The 20,072-nt window shown below is 31.0% G+C and overlaps 1 protein-coding gene across 2 annotated transcripts in view; it reads left to right on the plus strand.

Moving 5' to 3' along the window:
* The window catches only part of REPTOR-BP (REPTOR-binding partner), a 31,258-nt gene extending 17,108 nt beyond the window's left edge, over nucleotides 1-14,150 (plus strand). For both annotated transcript variants that reach the window (XM_076126264.1, XM_076126263.1), the window contains exon 4: nucleotides 144-14,150. In XM_076126264.1, the coding sequence (XP_075982379.1) occupies nucleotides 144-251 (108 nt within the window). In that variant the 3' untranslated portion in view covers nucleotides 252-14,150. The remainder of the gene's footprint in view (nucleotides 1-143) is intronic.
* Nucleotides 14,151-20,072: the final 5,922 nt, after the last annotated feature.

The following is a 20,072-nucleotide window of genomic DNA, read 5'->3' on the forward strand; positions in this document are numbered from 1 at the left end:
ATTTCCCAGAAACAATTTCATAAAAAAAATACAGTCGAATTGAGAATCTCTTCCTTTTTTATAAGTCAGTTTAAAAGTAATCATAACACATTCAAATTTAAAACACAAATCATTAAAATAATCAGTAATTTTTCTCTTTCTAGTATTACAAATGGAACCAAGAACTAGATCAGGGTCGTATGCCCGAGGGTCTGGAAGCCATGCTTCAGGAGATGGGCATAGTGAAACAAGAGGAGGGGAAACCTTTCTAACGAAACCTCCATACTGTCCCAACTTATAAACTTTACACCATAATGTACTGTTTAAAAATGAAGAACGACACACTATGACAAATCCTGCAAATAATATTTAACTTCTGGCAACACCAAAGTCATAATATGACTACCGAAACAAAGTCTTGCCATACTAAAAAATCTATCAACACAGCAACACTTTTCGAGCGCCATAAACAAATTTCCGGATGACAAATGTAGAGTGACTGCCATAGATTGTATAATACTATAAAGACTGTAAAATACGAATAGGGGACCAGCCAGGTGGAGATAAGTCGCATATTTGTTTAGCGGAGGAGTGTTGACACAGCTGGGTTTATTTGAACAACTTTATAACGAAACTATAAGAAACAGTTATGTCTTATTACGTATTTAACTATAACATTCACCTTTTAACATAAGACTTACAAAACATACCCATTTTGTATAGTCTTTTACCGCTAGTGAAAATGTCAGCATATTTTCTGAGCTTGGATTCTTCTTTACAGCAGTAAAATGGTGATTAATTTAACATCTCGACTGTTTCTATAGCAAAGTTATTACCGAAATAACGGATTGAAATTTGAAACGAACTTGATACCTTTAATATAAAAAAACATCTTTAGACAGTTTCGTTCATTCTTCAGTCCGTTTGACGAGTACTTTAGCTCAGCCGGCGTCAGCTTTACTCCGCTCTCGTGTTCCGTACAACCCGCTACACTGCCATATTTCCACTTTGCTTGTCCCCGTTTCTGATACGATAAGGCAGACCTTTTGGGATCGAAGCGAAATGATCCAACATTTTCAATCTTCATTCATATAGTTGTTATAACCTCGACTTAATACGAGTGTCAGCGATACAAACTACCTTCGCATCACGTCCTGAGAGACTACTATGGTTCGTGAAAACGAAATATCTTTAAATATTGAAGGTGTTCAATTATGACTTTTCTCTATTCTGTTTGGACATATAGTAGGCAGTATCGAAAAAGTTTGCCTTATACTCTTGTACCATTTCGACCGAGATCAATAACGGATAGAATTGTGATAAAAAACTAAAGAGATTTTAACGAATTCTCGTTTTCGTTGAATATAAGGGCTCTGTTCCCTTCGTTCCCAATATGGTCTCCGTTTTAGGCATTCACTCTGCTACCATAGAAGAATTTGGATCCATAATAAACAAGACTTTGTAATTTTCCATACGTTATGGTGGTGTGAATATGAATGTCAATATGTATTGGTATGTTTGTGTAACGTATGTATTATTTAGTTTTTTAATATTCGACATAAAACGATGTCAATTTTTGTTGCCCAAAAACTTTCAGGTGATACAATTGCTAAAATTAATGTTTTGTAAAAACATTTTATCCAAAAATCAACACAATCCTGTTTTTAAAGGTTTTATTCTAATTTTAAGTGTGTTTGAATCAAAATTGTTTTTTTGAATTTAACGGCATTTAATGTCACGTTGAATATTTTAGGTTTTACATTTTGTTATTTCGTTTTGGGTGACGTGAAATGAATGAAACTTTTGAGAATGGTTAAAATTTTAATATAATTATTTTTTGTAAGAATATTTTAAGGTAACTATTTTTATATGGCTGTATCCTAAATATTAACATTAAGTGGGCCCTTTGAGGAGTTTGTATATAAATCATTTGCAATGTCGGAATTGTTTAACGTCATTAAATGCACGTGTTTTCGTATTTAAATTTTATTATTGCGTGATTTAGTTTTTATCCTTTTAATTTCATTTTATATTATTTTGGCTAAAGTCGTGTTTCGTATATGATACTTCGAATTTATTTTTTAATAATCGGTGTTTAGGATTAAGTGTACATTGAAAACAAGTCCCTATTCCGGGCAATGATAGGAAAAGTCCTAATTCAGTAGTAAATAGGTGACAAGTCGTAAGTCGACTTTTAAATATACGTTAGATTATAAAGTAAATATAACGGTCGAATGACAATTCTAAGATCATCTCTCTCGAAATAAATAATTTCGTCATCGCTCCATTCATATTTAAAAACTATATTTTAAACAAACAGTTGAAGAACGTTATGCCAGCAGTATTTTGAAATATATTTTATCTGAAAAGGTTCCTTTGCACCGGGAGGTTTTATTCGAAGACAATCTAGACTGACTGACAGACTTGCCTTACATAGTCAAGCCTGCCTTCCTAGAAGTCGGACATAATAATACATTTCCACAATATGACAATAATAACTTAAAAGTACGAATATAATTTGACTTATTTACTCAAACAGGAATTAACGGATAAATCAACAAATATAATGAGTTTAAACACATCAAATTATGCATTCTATTTGCTCAAAAAATAAAATGTTTTCTAACCGTTTGATAAACACATATACAACACTGTATCTTGCGGAATGAACCCATTATAGTCAAAATGTCTCGATTTTTCGAAATTGACCTGGTGTGGTCTTGTTTGCGTAAATAAATAGATTTGTTGGAAACTAAGCTCTATTCCCAATCTTACCTCTACCCTTTCTAGGTACTGTTAGTGGGCTGTATTACTACTTTTCAAATTAGTTATAATAACTTCAACATTCCTTGTGCAGATTAACCTTACAGTTTTTCAATATTAAAGAAAATAAGACTTAAAAACTAACACTTTTCTATATATTTTTCTAAATAATATAAAGTTCTTTTTAATACATCTCAACATATACACGTATTTCACGAAATCTTTGCATCATAAAAATATAATCGCACGTTTCAATTTGAAATCATTTCACATTATTAAATAAATATAATTAGGTGTATTAAACGTTTATTATATACGGAATTTATATGGTTTCATATTTCCTCCTGTTTATTATTATTTTTTTGTAGATGTGTCGCTTAGTCATATTATATTATAATATAAGTACTTTTGAGTGAATGGAAACAATTTTCTTATATTCATTTAGTGTGAGTTTACGGTTCTTGCGTGTTAATTATTTTAGGAATTCGTGCGTATATAATCTTATATTTTATTGTGCGTAGCTTGTTTCATAGTTTTTACTATAGAATAGTTTTCTTGATAATTTTATTTAAGCATATCATAAAGTCATAATGACTACTCGTCAATGGAGTGATAAAATCATAGAATTTTCTTTTCGCCAATCGCAATATGGCGTTTTATTATTACGTGTATTGACGTTTATGTACATATTATGCAGGTATATTAGTGATACGGTTAAGATTCAGTTTGCATTCAATTATTTTACTAATTTAAATTTTCTTCAGTTACATAATTGACTTTTACAACAAAAATACCGATAGCTTTCAGTCAATTACCTCTTTGGGTACATAATAATAATAGACTCGACAATTATAACTAAGACTAAGCTTACACTAATATAGTCAAATATCATAAACATTTGATACAAATTAAGAGCTAATAAGAAACATCTTTTCACTCGATTTTAAAGTTGGTTCGTTTAGTTGTTATTGTAATATAAGTTTTATTTGAAAGAGTCCCCTTTCGTTCAATTATTAGTTTTGTAATTTAGTTTATTTTTCACGTGGCTGAATAGTCTTATTTACTAGTACGCTTTTACTTTATAGTTTCTATTTAATTTGGGACGAGATTACGTGACAAAATAAAAAAACATTTTTTTTCTTTAAATTACTTTTTTTATATAATATTGTATTATTAAAAATCCCTGTTATTTTAATATAATTCTGTTAACTGAATATAATTTATTTTATTATAACATTATTCAATTCAATTATAATCTCGTCCCATTTTAGGAAGTAAACACTGTACCTTTTATTACGAAATATATAATATACATAAGTATAAAGTCAAAATATAACATTTTGATTTTAGACTTGAGTTTATTGTGTTTTGCAATAAGAGGGTATTTTGACATTGTCGGCAATCCGCCTTAGTTTTTACTTATTCATTTAGTTTGCGTTATAATCCATTTTTCATGGCTCATTTTCATTTTTGTTTATTTATAATTTTATATCTCGCAACATATAGAATTATTTCACAGCAACTGTTTTCATTATATTTTTTTATTAAAGTTTTTAAAAGTATGTTGTAAGAAGTTATTATTACAAAATTATTTTTAGGTAACACACAGCTTTGGGGGACGCCAGAAATACAATTGTTATTACCAAAGTCTTTTCTAACAGCTGTAAGACGAGAGTTGAATAAGTATTTCTGCCTGATCCTTAAGTTGAAGGTGTGTGAATTTCGCTATATTTTTTTGAAAATTAAAATCAAATACTTGATACAACCAAAAGGAAATCCACCTCAAATAGATTTGTAAGTATCTCCATACACGAAACATTGTTTGAAATCTCATTTGAAAACTACTTACTAATATTCTATTGTTTGATGAACACGATTATTATATTGTAATAATTCTTATGTCGTACCAGAAGATCGTTTAAATAGCGTCATAGTGGCTTTCAAGCCACAAATGATCGATTAACTTGATTCTATTTTACAAATATATATATTCGACCAATAGATGGCGCTGTCCTCAAACTGGGTTTTTATCAGCGACCCATTTTAGAGTTCGTTTAAAAGAAGATTTTACATTTGAAAAAAGGAATTCATTGCGCTGTGTTTCGTGTATGGGGTAGTAGGATAAGTATGTATGTAAGTATATATATTATATAATTATATTCTGTGCAGCGCAGAATTTCATACACGTCTGGCTTTAAAACGTAGCCTAGTGTAAGGTGTAGCTATAAGTCTATACTTTAAAACTACTATTATATTTGTGCAATGCGTTATATTATTTAGGTATTTTAAGAAGTTTTAAACAGTGTCTGGTTGGCATTACATAAAAATAACAAATAAAATATTGATAAAAGCAGGGAAACGAAGACTAAATGCACTGAATAAATAAACAATGAATAGGTCAAATAGTACAAGTTTGCAATTCTATAGTATTTAACTCATATCGTCTAAACGTCAAACTTTTCTGTTTGACATTTCAACGATACTGATTAGTACCATGAATACACGATAGGGGCGCTGTAGCCATATAAAATAATAACACCACCTATGACAAATAAATGTAATAAATATTTAACACTGTTACAATGCACTTAATAGCGAACAATATGCAGTTTTAATAGTATATTATATACACGTTTCAACAATGGCCATCAATTACAATATGACACTTAAAACAAGCTAAGGCTTCGGGGGGCTTGAACAACTTTGACACTAGATTGATCACTAACCATACAATGCAATTAAATTCAAAGCTAATAAACTTGTAATCCCTGTGTTTTTACTCAAATTTAATTTCGTAATTCTATCGTAGTTTTAATTGTACATTAGATCAAGAAAGACGAAAGCGGCTTTAATTGATCGTGTCTACAAAACTATTACCAATTTTATTCCTAGTTATATAATAATATATATTTTGATTATAATAATAATATTTGCGTATAATCTTATTAATAATTAGTATAGGGTAAATATTGGCCACGCCGATTCGTGTGATTGTTATAAGTGACAAGCGGGAATATTATAGTACCGATCTAACTAACTGTGTTATTATCATATAATTATTATATTTAATTATGTAGGTGTGTACCCGGTGTTTTGTAAACGAGTAGTTGTATATATTAAACAAGAAATCGTAAATATTAAGTCATTTGTAGGTAGTAGTAGTGTTAAGCAAGGTAAGGTATGAAAATTCCAAATATTATTTTAGTGTACATTGTTATGCAGATAATGCTATAATCCAAGTACAATTACTGTCAATATAACAAGAATAGCTCAGGTAGAGATCTCCTTGTTAATAATAGAAGTAAAGCAAAAATTATATTTTTTCAAATAGTTTGGTAATTTTTGTTATAAAATTGTTGGTACTGACAATACAGTCATATAACTTAGGACATAAACAAATCTTTTAATTTACAAGCTGCAGTTTAGGCACCTTACGGTAGGTAGTTTATAGAAACTACCGTAAGTCGACACCATAGTTTGCCATAGTAAAAAAATAATGAAACAATTTTATAGGTTGGTAATAATATTTTGTTTATTTCATAAAGAAATATTACTTTGGCATATTATTTTGTTATTTATTTAAAAGTAATATTTTTTGGTCTTATTATTTTTTATTTTATTTCGAATTTTCCGGAAATAAAGCCAATAGATTACTTATTAGATCTCTATTATTAAACAGATTAAGTAAGTTTATATGCTTAGTGTAAATATAAAAACGAACACTAATAATAATTGGAACGAATATTACGAGTAGGATATAAATAATGATTTTATAATAAGATTAGTTATAAATTTATGTAAGAACAAGTTGCTAGTAGAATAAATGATGATGTGCGAAGGACCCTAATGTACTAACTTATTAACTAAGTGGGAATGTGACAATATAACATGCCACGTCCAGAGAAATGACATTATTGAAGAATTAAATAACATCAATATCTTTAAACACGGTCATCTGATTTCAAACTAAGCAGACAACTGACAAATCTTTATATATATAATTCTTCTGTAAGTGTGTATGTCACTGAACTTCTCTTAAACGACTGGACCGATTTTGATGTTTTTTTTTGTGTGTGTTCAAGGGGATCTGAGAATGGTTTAGATTATTAAAAAAAGTTTATTTTTTTTAAATTAAAGACGTGTAGACAGGACAACGTCTGTTGGGTCCGCTAGTATACTTATATACTTTTAAATACAGACTTAGTTCGAAATTTTTTATTTAGATTTTATCTATATTCTAATTTTTAAATATTGTTATGTGTCTGGTTTCAGTTATACTGATCTTCGTAGCCGACTAACGGCTTGGGATACATTATTTAGTTATCTATCACTTTTGGTTTTATAATATTTTAAGTATAATAATATCCCTTATAGCCAATTTCTATAAACTATCTCCAGTAACGGACAAGCATACTACAGCTTAATAGCCAGCAAATAACAGGCTGTATTTTATTTTTAAATAAATTCGGTTGTTTTTATTTAAAGTCAAATTATACCTTCGTAGTACTATTCATAATGTTTCACTGGACGGGGCATGTGTTTGCTTCTAATAATAATAATAGTAGACTAGACATTTCGGTTGTTTAAATATTAATTTTCCAATTTTCTCATGCTTCTCCAAGGACAATTATAGTTAATGGACATTTCAATATATTATTGTACATAATATTGAAATGGGAGCCTGGTTGCGACGTCGTTATTAGTATTAAGTCATATTAAGATAAACTGTATATTGATATAAGTCATTGATTATTTGGCATGAAACGGGAAGTAGCATTCGTATAGGTAGTTTTATACGCGTCTGACGATTATAATAATTTTTATAATTTTTTAAGGCATCATTCAACTTTTTTCTTTACTTAGCCATGTCATAATTCCCCTTTTATTTACAATAAATATTATATTTCTATTAATTCAAGCTCATACCCATTTCATCAATATAAGACATTATAAATTGTTCTTGAACATCATTCATTCTATGAAATATTATTCACAACTCATTACGTCGTTTTCTTCTTAAAAGACATTTTTTTTAACGTAAAGCTAAGTATATAACATTTTAGAAATCGTATCTATTATAATCCATTTTTCACTCCATTGAAATTAAATTATTATAATCGTTAAACGCAGTATTTTTATAACTTAAATTAATATAATGTTAGTATATATGTATTAATTATAATCTACGGAAGCGAATAGCACATAGTGTAGTATATAAAAATACCTAAAACGGGAAGTGCCCTAGGCCCATCAAGCAAATAGATTAGATAGTAAACAAAAGTCACTGACTTGGATTTATTATAAGTGTTGCTATGTCGTGTTAATAAGTAAGGGGAATCTCGTTATTTCTTGAAACTATAATATATAATTAATTTTTTGTTTGGTGACTATCTTAATATTACTGCAAATATGTAATATTAGTATGTTTTTTTTACGTGCACGGGCGTATACGCTTTTATAACGGGTACGTACATCTGCGTGCACGGATTATTCTTATATTGCCATAATTTAACGAATACAACATACAATTAAATTCAGTAATTATTTAACTTTTCTAACAGTAACTTCTATAATGTTAAAACCTAATCTTCATAAGAGGAAAATAATATTCATTTCAGTAGTAATTTTTTGTGCGTTACATACTAATTTCCAGTCTTTTTCTAGATTTTTTATTTATTTGTTTCGATTTTAGTTGTTGCCAGTATAAAATACATATAATCGGACAATCCCCTTGTTTATTAACACTACAGTAGAATTACAATATTTATACATAAGTCTAATATAGTACCTGTATATATGGAAAGCTCAACGTCAATTGAATATGTATATAATATAGTCTTATATGTATAATTAAGCGGCAAAGTTCCGCGTATAAAAGTGATAGAGCACGTCTTCGTAGTAACACTAAAATGAATTAAGCACTTAGTTTTAGTAAGTTTATAGAAAGTGTTTTAGTAATTCTTAAGGTTATAAAATTCTGAGTTGGATCTACGCACATTAATGATTAAGATATTGTTAAATAAATATAAGTGTACATTTTGAAATGATAGTCTTCTCACCTCAGTGATAGTTAAGGACAATGAACTACTTAATAATTATTATTATAGGTTAGGTTTAGTAAGCACGGCCATCTCTCATCTGGTGTAGTTCAGTATTACGTTAAATATATTATTATATATATGATATACGATAATATATTAATATACATATAATTCCAAATAGAAATCATTCCTAAAACCAGCTTGCTATAGTTTATCACAGACTGTCTGAAATTCAGGAGTAATTTTGTCAAACGGTATTCAACAATATTGAAATTAATATTAATTATCAAAGTAAAATAAAATCAAGTAATTAAACTTAAACCAGGTATAATAAAATAATCAAACATTTTGCTAATTAACGCATTTCCCCTTTAAACGAAAAGTTTTCAGTACATCCATACTTTATATTAAACACTCGTTAAATTTATCATTGCATTACAGTATTCATTAATTTCAATAACTCATGTAATGTGTCGGTAAGGCAGTTGTCCCACCGCCAACGATGAACGAGTAGCGCTAGAATTGGAAACTAGTTGGCGATCCGCGGGGAGCGAGTGCGTAGTTGCGATAGTAGCGTAGCTCTGCAACAAGCGAGTGCGTGAGTGAGGCGAGCGATTACTCGCATCACTGTTTTCATCGTAGAGAAATGACCGCTGGTTGCTCTCTCGACGTATGTTCTAATCGCGCGAGTATCTCTAAGCGAGTGTTATCTTTCATAGTTCCTGTCGCTTAGCAACAAACTAGTGAAGCGAGTGCTCGCCGTCAGTGTGGACAGTCAGCGATCAACTGTTATATGCGTCTCTTTTGTTTACATGCAATGCATATCTGTTATACGTTTCTTGAGCGAGAAAATAGCCGATAGTTGGTCGTTCCCTCGTCGGCGGTGGGACAAGTGCTTAAACCTCAAATTATTATTTTTCTGCGCAAAGAATTCGTAAAGAATAACGCGAGAATTTTCTCATACAACAAAACTGTTTTTCCTTTTCAATCAAATAATTGTACATCATCTTAATAAATTAAAACATACTATCGTAAGTGCTATATTCACAGTTGCGTCGGAACTTTCAATTCAGCCGTTTTATTGAACATCAAAGTAAAGTATCTAATCACCACATATCGGGGGTTTCTCGGACTACACGCATCGTGGATAGGAGAGCGTTCACGAATTACTTGCGAACAGGGGCTGAATAACCGAAAAAATGCTGATAAGATGCGTCAAATGTATGCGGTCGTGGGGTTTGGAGACTACCCACAAGTTACGGTTAATTTTAAGTCGTATTCGTTCAAGTGCATGCTCCGCTGGGTTTGGAGACTACCCACAAATTACGGTTATTTTTAAGTCGTATTCTTTCAAATGCATGCTCCGCGGGGTTTGGAGACTACCCACAAATTATGGTTATTTTTAAGTCGTATGCGTTCAAGTGCATGCTCCGCGGGGTTTGGAGACTACCCACAAATTACGGTTATTTTTAAGTCGTATTCTTTCAAATGCATGCTCCGCGGGGTTTGGAGACTACCCACAAATTATGGTTATTTTTAAGTCGTATGCGTTCAAGTGCATGCTCCGCGGGGTTTGGAGACTACCCACAAATTACGGTTATTTTTAAGTCGTATGCGTTCAAGTGCATGCTCCGCGGGGTTTGGAGACTACCCACAAATTACGGTTATTTTTAAGTCGTATGCGTTCAAGTGCATGCTCCGCGGGGTTTGGAGACTACCCACAAATTACGGTTATTTTTAAGTCGTATTCTTTCAAATGCATGCTCCGCTGGGTTTGGAGACTACCCAAAAATTACGGTTTTCATTTACGCTTATTTTTAAGTCGTATTCGTTCAAGTGCATGCTCCGCGGGGTTTGGAGACTACCCCAGAATTACGGTTATTTTTAAGTCGTATTCGTTCAAGTGCATGCTCCGCGGGGTTTGGAGACTACCCCAGAATTACGGTTATTTTTAAGTCGTATTCGTTCAAGTGCATGCTCCGCGGGGTTTGGAGACTACCCACAAATTACGGTTTTCGGTTACGGTAATTTTAAGGACTAGGTATTTGGTCAGAACAGACATGTTGTGACCATTTCGAATCGCTTTCAGTCTCTGCTCGCGACTCTTTTATCGAGTTGCTATCGGCAACTTTTGCTTGAAAAAACAAAGAGTCTGTTACTCTCTAAATATTTGCGAGTATTTTTTCTTTGATTAAAATATCTAAGACTCGACGCAAAAGAGATACGATTGTGTGTTTACGTTAGCGCTCTCTGATTCCTACGTATTAACATGCGATTAATCTGAGCGACTTTTTTCCGAATGAGCTATTTTTTCACCGGCTGAATAATACCGACTACATGTGTGTGTAGCACAAATAAATGAAGAATTTTTTATCATCGTATTTATTCATAAGTAACAATTTTATTTGCGAAACAGTTTTGTTGAAATCGCCATCAAAAATATTTTTGTTGTTCGGTGCGACGAGACCCTTTTTAAAAGGCTCGTTCCTGGTGGCATATGGAAAAAGCTATATAAAGCCCTATGGAAAACAAAATCCCACTAGTGTGGGACGGTAATGGGTTAATTTATTTTTATCTATATTCATTTAAATTTTCGTTTCAAGGGGAAATGTGATTTCAAGCGTTTAAGTTGAATTCATACTAAAGTTAATCATAACAAAATACCCACTTTTTGATTTACAATTGCAAAACAATTTAAAGAAATAAATGTCACCATATATGAATAAATATCTGCATATATATTATTCCATTGTCATATTTATAATTTATAATAGAAATAAAATAAGGTTTAGTATACAATTAGGATAGGGTTACAACATGTAACATTAATAACGTACACATTCAAAATCAAATACATTTTATTTATCTTATTGAAAGTACAAGTTTCAAGACATGAAGACAGTTAATGAGTTACTTTGGCCATCATAACTCACTTTAGCCGCCCATAGCCTTTACTTCATTATAACAATACGGCAGAGAGCTCTTTCCGTAGACAATAAATGACTATCATTGACGAATGTCAATTGTGCGTAATCCCAATACTTACTTTGTTCAATAGTAAACTGTTAAACAACAATAATATAATATGTATCGGTGGCAGTTTTCACTGACTGTATTTTTGATTGTCATAATTGTCAATATAACAGCTAAACGGTAAATCATTTTGATTCTAGTATCATCAGTTAGTTTCGTTGAATAGCATAGCTATATATTATGTATGATTATGTATTTCTAATTTACTTATTAGACAAAATATTTTTTCAATATAAAAAAGTTATTATGTTAAAATTAACAACCATAACGACTATAAATATAATATCAAGTAACTAAAGACTAAAGTTTTCATTTATTGTTTGAGTGCGTTAAAAGTGTTACATGTAGTAAATATGTACATACCGGTCGAGAATCGAACCGCGGTTTACGCTATTGGGTCGTCAGAAGAATAATAAATACCTATAAATAGGTATATAAGTATATAATAAGTAAAATGTACATATAACAAAAATACAAGCAAGTCTCATTGTGTACATTATATAGTCATCCATATTTGAAAACGCGACATTAGTTTATAAATACAATTTTAATGTAGGTTAAAGTATACCAGTGTTAGTTTAACGTATTTTTATAAATTCATCTCATACATACATTTTATTGAATAATTATCAAAAATAACACAAAATATCATTTATTTGAAATTATCATCGGTTCCGCAATGCATAGCCAAGAAAGTCTAGCAGTTGTGAAGTATCACTAGTCGGTCTTTATATGAAATCTAATTACCGACGTAAACTCTTACTTAACACATTTTCTATGTATACTTGGACAGGTCACAAAGAGTACTACAACCCACATTGCTAGTAGGTAAAATAAAAACAATGAAAATACTAAGTACATTAGTCACTTAACTGCGATATATTGAAGTAAAACCATTAAATACGATACGGGAAATAGCGTCAACACGCATTTTACCTTGGATTGCTTGACGTTTCGGCGCAGGTTGCACTAGCCGTAGTTGCAGTTTAAAAGTTTTGAAGTCAAACTAGTTTTTTCAGTTTTATATTTTCATATATATATTTTGTCATACCATTTTCATTACCCATTTAAATAAATAGTATTGATATAAGAAAATTGTATATTAAATGACATTAATGAAGAAAAGTCGAGTAGTAATAACATATAAGCACGTTTCAAAAAACGTTTTCGTAAATTAGATATATATTTAAGTGTTTATTAAAATATATATTTTGTCCTATGAAGTAAGTTTACTTTAATATAATAATTATTAATATTACCTTGTATGAGACCGAAAAAAGGAGAGCTATTTTCAAATCGTAAAATGTTTTTTAATATTCGACTAGTTATATTCTTGATAGTTACTATAAGACTATGCTTATAGAAAGGATGAATGGGCTTATATGTATAAAAACTGTATGTAAAATTTATTGTTATTTATGTATAATAACTTAGGTACTTTTAGCCGAGAAGTAATTACAATAGTCGCCGTGCAACGCAGTTTTTTCGTTTGAAACAGATCGAATGTACATCTAAATGCCATCATTTATACGACTACTGCCGACTATCAACAAACGGCTAGCTATCGAGTCATTTTGTATGAAAATCTGATCAGCGCCTCTAGTGGGTGTTACAGGAACTATTTTATCAGTACATTTTAAATGTCAAACTCTCGATACTCGATAGTACCGTACGCTTACTTAAGTACTCTTACAGGTCTAGTGTATTTCATATAATGTCAATTATGTATGAAAATATAAATAGTAGAGTTTTTACTAGTGACACCTTAAATAACTAAGGAATACTAAGTAGACTCGTTGCCCGGCGATTGTGTACAAGTTCATAAAATCTCATATATTTTTAAACTTTTAGACCGTGCATTCACCATAACGCTACTTACTATACCGACTTTTAAAAAAGAATAATTATGTATCTTTGTATGTTTGTTTGTAAACATTCACGTACGATATTCTAAAACAATTTCTATAGTACCTCAAACACTTTAATAGATGTCGCTATTCTAAATACGAAATAATTTATATTTTATGAAAATCAAAAACATATTTATTATTAAAATAACTATTTTAATGTGTGAAAATTCACTGTTGTTCTTTATAAATGTGTTTGAAATAAGAGTGTCTACATATAAGATATGTTTTCATTAAAATTTTTCGTAAGATTTTCCCTTAATTTTTAATTTATATATTACCAGATAGTTTACTTTTTAAACGATAAAAGAAAATGGAACAATCAGTGTATGTTAATTTTTATGATTTAAGATATTAATATGTTGTTCGTGTCATACGTTTGAACTTGTTATTATTTAGAATAATAATATAATCATTTTAATTTGAACAGATTTTTTATTATGCTACCCAAGTAATATCCTCGCATTACCTTACAGTAGCTCGATTCTCTACTACTATCGACTACCGACAACCGACCTGTCATCGAGAAATTTTGTATGAAAATCTGATCAGCGCCTCTGACGGACGTCGTAGGAAATATTTTGGCAGTACATTCTAAATGTCAAAATTTCGATACTCGACAGCACCGACTGTACAGAATCGTACTACAGGTCGTTACGTTTAACCGTCAAGTAGCCTTAAGGGTTTATTTGTGTGTATATACAGTGATTTCTCCTTTGCCAATAATTACTGAAGTAGATAATTCCTTATATACACTTCTAAATGTAAAAAATATCCTATTATAATAAATAAATTTAACTCATTAATGTCCATTGTCCTCATTAATGAACCAGCAACCACTTGCGTGGGAGTTGTCAATTAATACCACTCTGCTATCACTGCTCATCCTTTTAATATAACTATAATTTTTCAGGTAGGGGGCTAAAGATCACTTTATATCTACACATGCCTCATTTACAAAAAAACGCAGCAAACAACGAGCACCTTAATAATTATAAACGCTTGGTTAAATAAAGTACAAAATACTCGATTGCATTATCAGACCTATGGTTTTCTATAAAATAATAACCCGGTATTGTTACCTATTACACCATTACACAACTGAAGAAGTCAAATATCGAAATACCCCTAAAAATAAAGGACGTAGGTGTATTTGGACATACAATTCCCCTAAACATCTTTCAGTTAAAATTACTTCAAACGTTGATGTCCACGTAGGCGTATTAAAATAATAAAATGTCCGTTATCAAACCTGACCTTTAAAGAGTAAAATAACACAATTTAGTTGGAAAATAAACTAATATACCTATTCTATTGTTATTGAACTAAGTAGTATATAACAATGCTTTCACGATTGATTGCTCCCACAGCCGATGAAATGTGTTCAAGCATTTGTTAGATTTGATTGAATTCACATAGCGAACTAAGCGATAGAGATTATTAAACTTATATTAATAAATGGTTTGTGATTTTGTTTTCTATTTAAAATTAAGACTAAAATCCATACTATCGTACTAACGATATGAATGCGAAAGTATGGTGCGAAAGTTTGTATGTTTGTTAGGTACTCTTTCACGAAAAATCTACTGGACGGATTTGATCCAGATATAGTTTATAACTTGGATTATCCCGTAGGATATTTTTTACCCCGGGAAATCTGTTCACGTGGACGAAGTCGCAAGCAGTAGCTAGTACTAATATAATAAAGCGTAGGTACTATAGGTAGGTACATATATTTACCTTTATATTACCTACGCACGTCGTTTAGATTTAGATAGTTTTCTTATGTAAAGAGCTATTTTCTTCCTTGAACACAAATCGTACTTGAAAGGAGAAAAATGGTAAGTGAAAATGTCAATCAAATTCAATTATAATGAATATTGTCGTACAAACTTTGCTTCTGCGATACCGCATTCCCCGTTCTGCTAATGTGGCGTCTCAGCGATAGGTGGCGCTGTCAGTTTTGATTTTACGTACGTCTCCAAAGTAAGTTATTACATTTTTATCACGGCTAAACAGATCTAAAGTTGTAAAGTTGGGCAATTATAGATTACATCCTAGAGAATAAATCAAGAAAATATTTTTATAACTCATTGGTTGTTTCAGTCCTCGAAAATAGAACCCCGTTCAGAGTTTTTTAAAATGATAACTAAGTCTTTCTCTGAACGATCGTTCATTAAACTTCAGATTACGCTTCTAATGGGTCTTGGAAACTAATATATGCACTTTCTCAATAATGAAATTTTCCAAAAAATACATAATTATACTTGTTCGGACATATTCTTAGAAAAACGTCCAATAAATCTAGTCCTAGAATTTCAATAATGCGTGCAGAAAAAAACGAAATAGGTTGAGATAGATTATATTGAAATTTGATAATCTTTGGATTTATTAAACTCCATGCATCTACTTAAAATAATTTGATAAGCCCTGTCTTGTCAATAACAGCTGCTATGATAGAGAATAATATTAACCCTCAGAAAAGTGCTTGCAATATTTTTTCAATAAATAATATATGAAGAGGCATATGATTATGAGACATAAATCACGTATGAATTTAAATAAATAATATACAAGCAACATTCAATGAAGAAGAATTAAACCTGGTATTGGTAAGAATAATTTCGACTTTACCAACAGATTCTACTTATAGCGCCTATTAGTCAAAATCTTTAAAATTATTTCCCGAAAAACAGTCATTCATATAAAAAACATAAAGTGATAAATATTATTTTGTGAGTATAGATGAAAATAATTTAATCCCTTATCTGTCTTCCGATAAAACCAAAGTTTGATGCTTCAAATGCCACAAACATAACAAATATATTTAGATTAGTTAAAACCATTAAAGCGAGCAAATGGAGCGTGGATTGCGTAGAACAAACCACTTAGTCGATCGTTTAAAATGATATTATTATTGGTAGCATTGAAGCGATTCTTTATTAGCGCTTATGGATTCTAATAATTCCTTTTGATAGCCGTTGACAAGTTTTAATTTTGTTCTAAACGAGAATTGTTTGATGGATCATTTAAAATCAAAGTACTTATCATATAAATTTACGTTCAATACTTTGATGTTCAAGCACCAGGCTCTCTTCTTCTAAGAGTAAACTGCTAACCCGGTTACGACGAAATTTAAAAATGTGAATGTTAAAGATTTAACCCCGATTTATGAGGTACATTTAGCGGTAGTTTATCTATTCAACAGCGTTTAAACTCATACAAAAAAAAACGCTATTGAATAGATAAACTACCGTTAAATGTACTCAGAGACCGGGGGTAAGTGTATCCTTGGGAACGACATCTCATAAAAATGCAAGGTGGAAATCTAGACAAAAAAGACGTAAGTCGGATATTTGTAAACTTTTCTCTTTTTATACGTTTCGTATGAATACAAAAGTCCATAAATTCAGTTTGCAATTATCAACAGCACGTATTTTTGATAATTATCGTAACTCATAAATCCTTTGAAACATGTTTAGATTTATTCAGTCGTAAAATAAAATAGTTGCGACATGTTTTATTGCGTTGCTATTGTTTCATACACAAAGTTGTGGAGGTTAATAAACTATTTATTTGTATAACTAACGCACCATTTAATATATTTGATGGCCATCTTAGTGTTTATTATATTGAATTGTTCATATTATTATAACACATTAATTTATTAATGAAGTACTAATGAAATAGACGATTAGGTAAGAAAACTCGCAATATTTGTTACGAAATGTTAGATAAATAAGAGTTGAACCTCTTTTATTTACCTCTAAGCAAGTTCCTACTATCTAAGTGTTTGGTCAAAGGTAAATATTTTTGTTATTTTAAAGGATTGCTGATGGTTTTTTTCTATTATTAAAGAAGCCCTCCGTATTTAGAAATAATTGTTTTTCGTTAACTTCGTGGTCTTTTCTTCTTTACCGTATACTAACGCACTGCCACAAGTAAATACTTAGCACGTAAATATATGTATATTGTATGTAGAACGGAAAAAACCAAAAGTTAAGAAGTGATATCTCTAAATCTACATTAAAAAGTCATTCTACATTATTATTATTTTTAATTTTAATGTGCATACAAAAAAGCGATTTAAAAAATCCGCTTTCCATTTTAATCTGATAAAAGGAGTAAAACGTCAGATTTAAAGACACTATTTTGTAGTTTAATATTATTATTGGTACGGAGAGTGACTGGCACGTATAAGCGTGGTTAGAAAACGTCGTTGTGGTAGACTCCATGTATTATTCATTGCAGCAACTGACAGTTCTTTGCTTACCGACGGTACTGACAAGGGACTGGGGTTCCACTCTTTAAGACATTTTAGTCGTTATTTGTTCGGATTTTTCCTTTTTCCTAAGTTAAACATGTTTCTTTAAGTTAAAGTAGTACCCTAGTGTTATTTGGCAGACTAACTTTTAAGGAACGATTTTGTTTTGATTTCTTTATAAATTCTCTTAAAAAAATACTTCTGAACATTACCTTTGTAAAACCTTAATAATAAATTTCTAAACAACTATCTGCTATCCAATAGAATAGTACTTAAATGTATTTTAAAATCATTCCTTAAAAACCGAAAGGAATGTAGTCATAATAATTATAAAGTACAGCTAAATATACAATGAAAAATTCAAATACAATACGATATAAAGAAACTATTATACGTTTTCTAAAATATCAAACAGGAAAATTCAGAAGTCTTTACACGTACCATAAAACACTAAAGCCGTCCAGTGGGGCAAGTAAACAAGCTTTTGTTGAGATTATTGGACCTAAACAACTCCAGGGTCCGAATCTAAGCCTACAACGATATAATCTTCACCAAGGACGTGTTTCATTTGTCAGCCACTGGGTAAACCTTGGGACCCTATTGTATAGCCTGCTTACAATTCCTAGTAACACTATCTATCCATCAGAATGCCGGCTGAATTTCATAATCGGTTTCCAATTGAGACTGAATAGTTTAATTTTGTTGCTAGGCCAACAGATAATAAATAACATTGACAATTTAAAACATAATTGATCCACAAGTTTATGCAGCTGATATGGGTATGATATAGCTACTTTATTTTCGAACTAGCTGACCCGCGCAACTTCACTTGCGTCACGTAAGAGAGAATGGGTCATAATTTTCCCCGTTTTTGTAACATTTTTCGTTACTACTCCGCTCCTAATGGTCGTAGCGTAATGCTATATAGCCTAAAACCGTTCTCGATAAATGGGCTATCTAACAGTGAAAGAATTTTTCAAATCGGACCAGTAGTTCCTGAGATTAGCGCGTTCAAACAATCAAACAAACAAACTATTCAGCTTTATAATATTAGTATAGATTAATCAGAATTCTTAATACTAATCTTATAAATCGTGAAGGTTCTCTATTAAGTTGTTGGATTACTTATAGGCTACCTATATTCTGATCCTTTGTAGAAAGCCTATTGGCTATCGCTATCCGTAAGGCCGGTTACTATGCAATCTTTGAATAGAAATAGGCCTAGTTTAGAGATTCTGGGTTAAGACGCAATGACCTTGAAATATCAATGAAAAAGAACTCAGTAGACTAAAACATGTTGATGACTTGATTTATAATGAACAAGCAAAGGCTAGTTCTTTGACGTAGCCATATGTGGTTGGAATTGTAAAGTTATTTTAGTCTATGTTAGACAACTTACATTGGTTAGTAGTCTAGCAATGTTCAGCAATCGTTGGAACGTAGAAAAACTAATAAAATGTCGCTTTGTATTAGGGATGTAACGGAGCTTTGATCCGCATCAGCATAACTGTTGATTTTCCTCAAGACCTTACGTTTAGGGGTTCGAAAAAGTTAACGCGAGTTAATCAAGAATGTTCTTTCTATAATCTTGACCTCGAAAGTCCAGCGTTATAATGGCAAATGGCATAATGACAAAACGCTTAGCATGCGCCTTCAATATAACATCTGATTGAATTAAAAAGTTAGCTTACGCTTCTGTATCCACAAAACTTAACGCATGGTGCTAGATTTTTTTTTGTCACATTGTTTGAAATTTAGCCTAGTTCATTGAATGTTTATAAGGCTAATCGCATGCTTTTAGTAAGTTCGTTAACAGTAGTCAGAAGCTTGAAGGTCTGACAACCTGTCTTACCGAAAGGTATCGTGTTATAACCCCGGTAACTGGGTTGAGGAGGTCGCGCAGTCGTTCCATGTAAAATACTTATATCCAGCTGCATTGAATGGAAGCTGACTTTAACATAGTTGAAAGAAAGGCTAAGCTATATAACAGCTCCGATACAACCCTACTTTGTATAGACTTTGTCGCAAATACTTTGTGACGAGGGTCGCATTCATTTGTAAATATCTACTTCGCAAGTATTCGTA

Source organism: Anticarsia gemmatalis, chromosome 18 (assembly GCF_050436995.1).
Source record: "Anticarsia gemmatalis isolate Benzon Research Colony breed Stoneville strain chromosome 18, ilAntGemm2 primary, whole genome shotgun sequence".
Classification (NCBI taxonomy): domain Eukaryota; kingdom Metazoa; phylum Arthropoda; class Insecta; order Lepidoptera; family Erebidae; genus Anticarsia; species Anticarsia gemmatalis.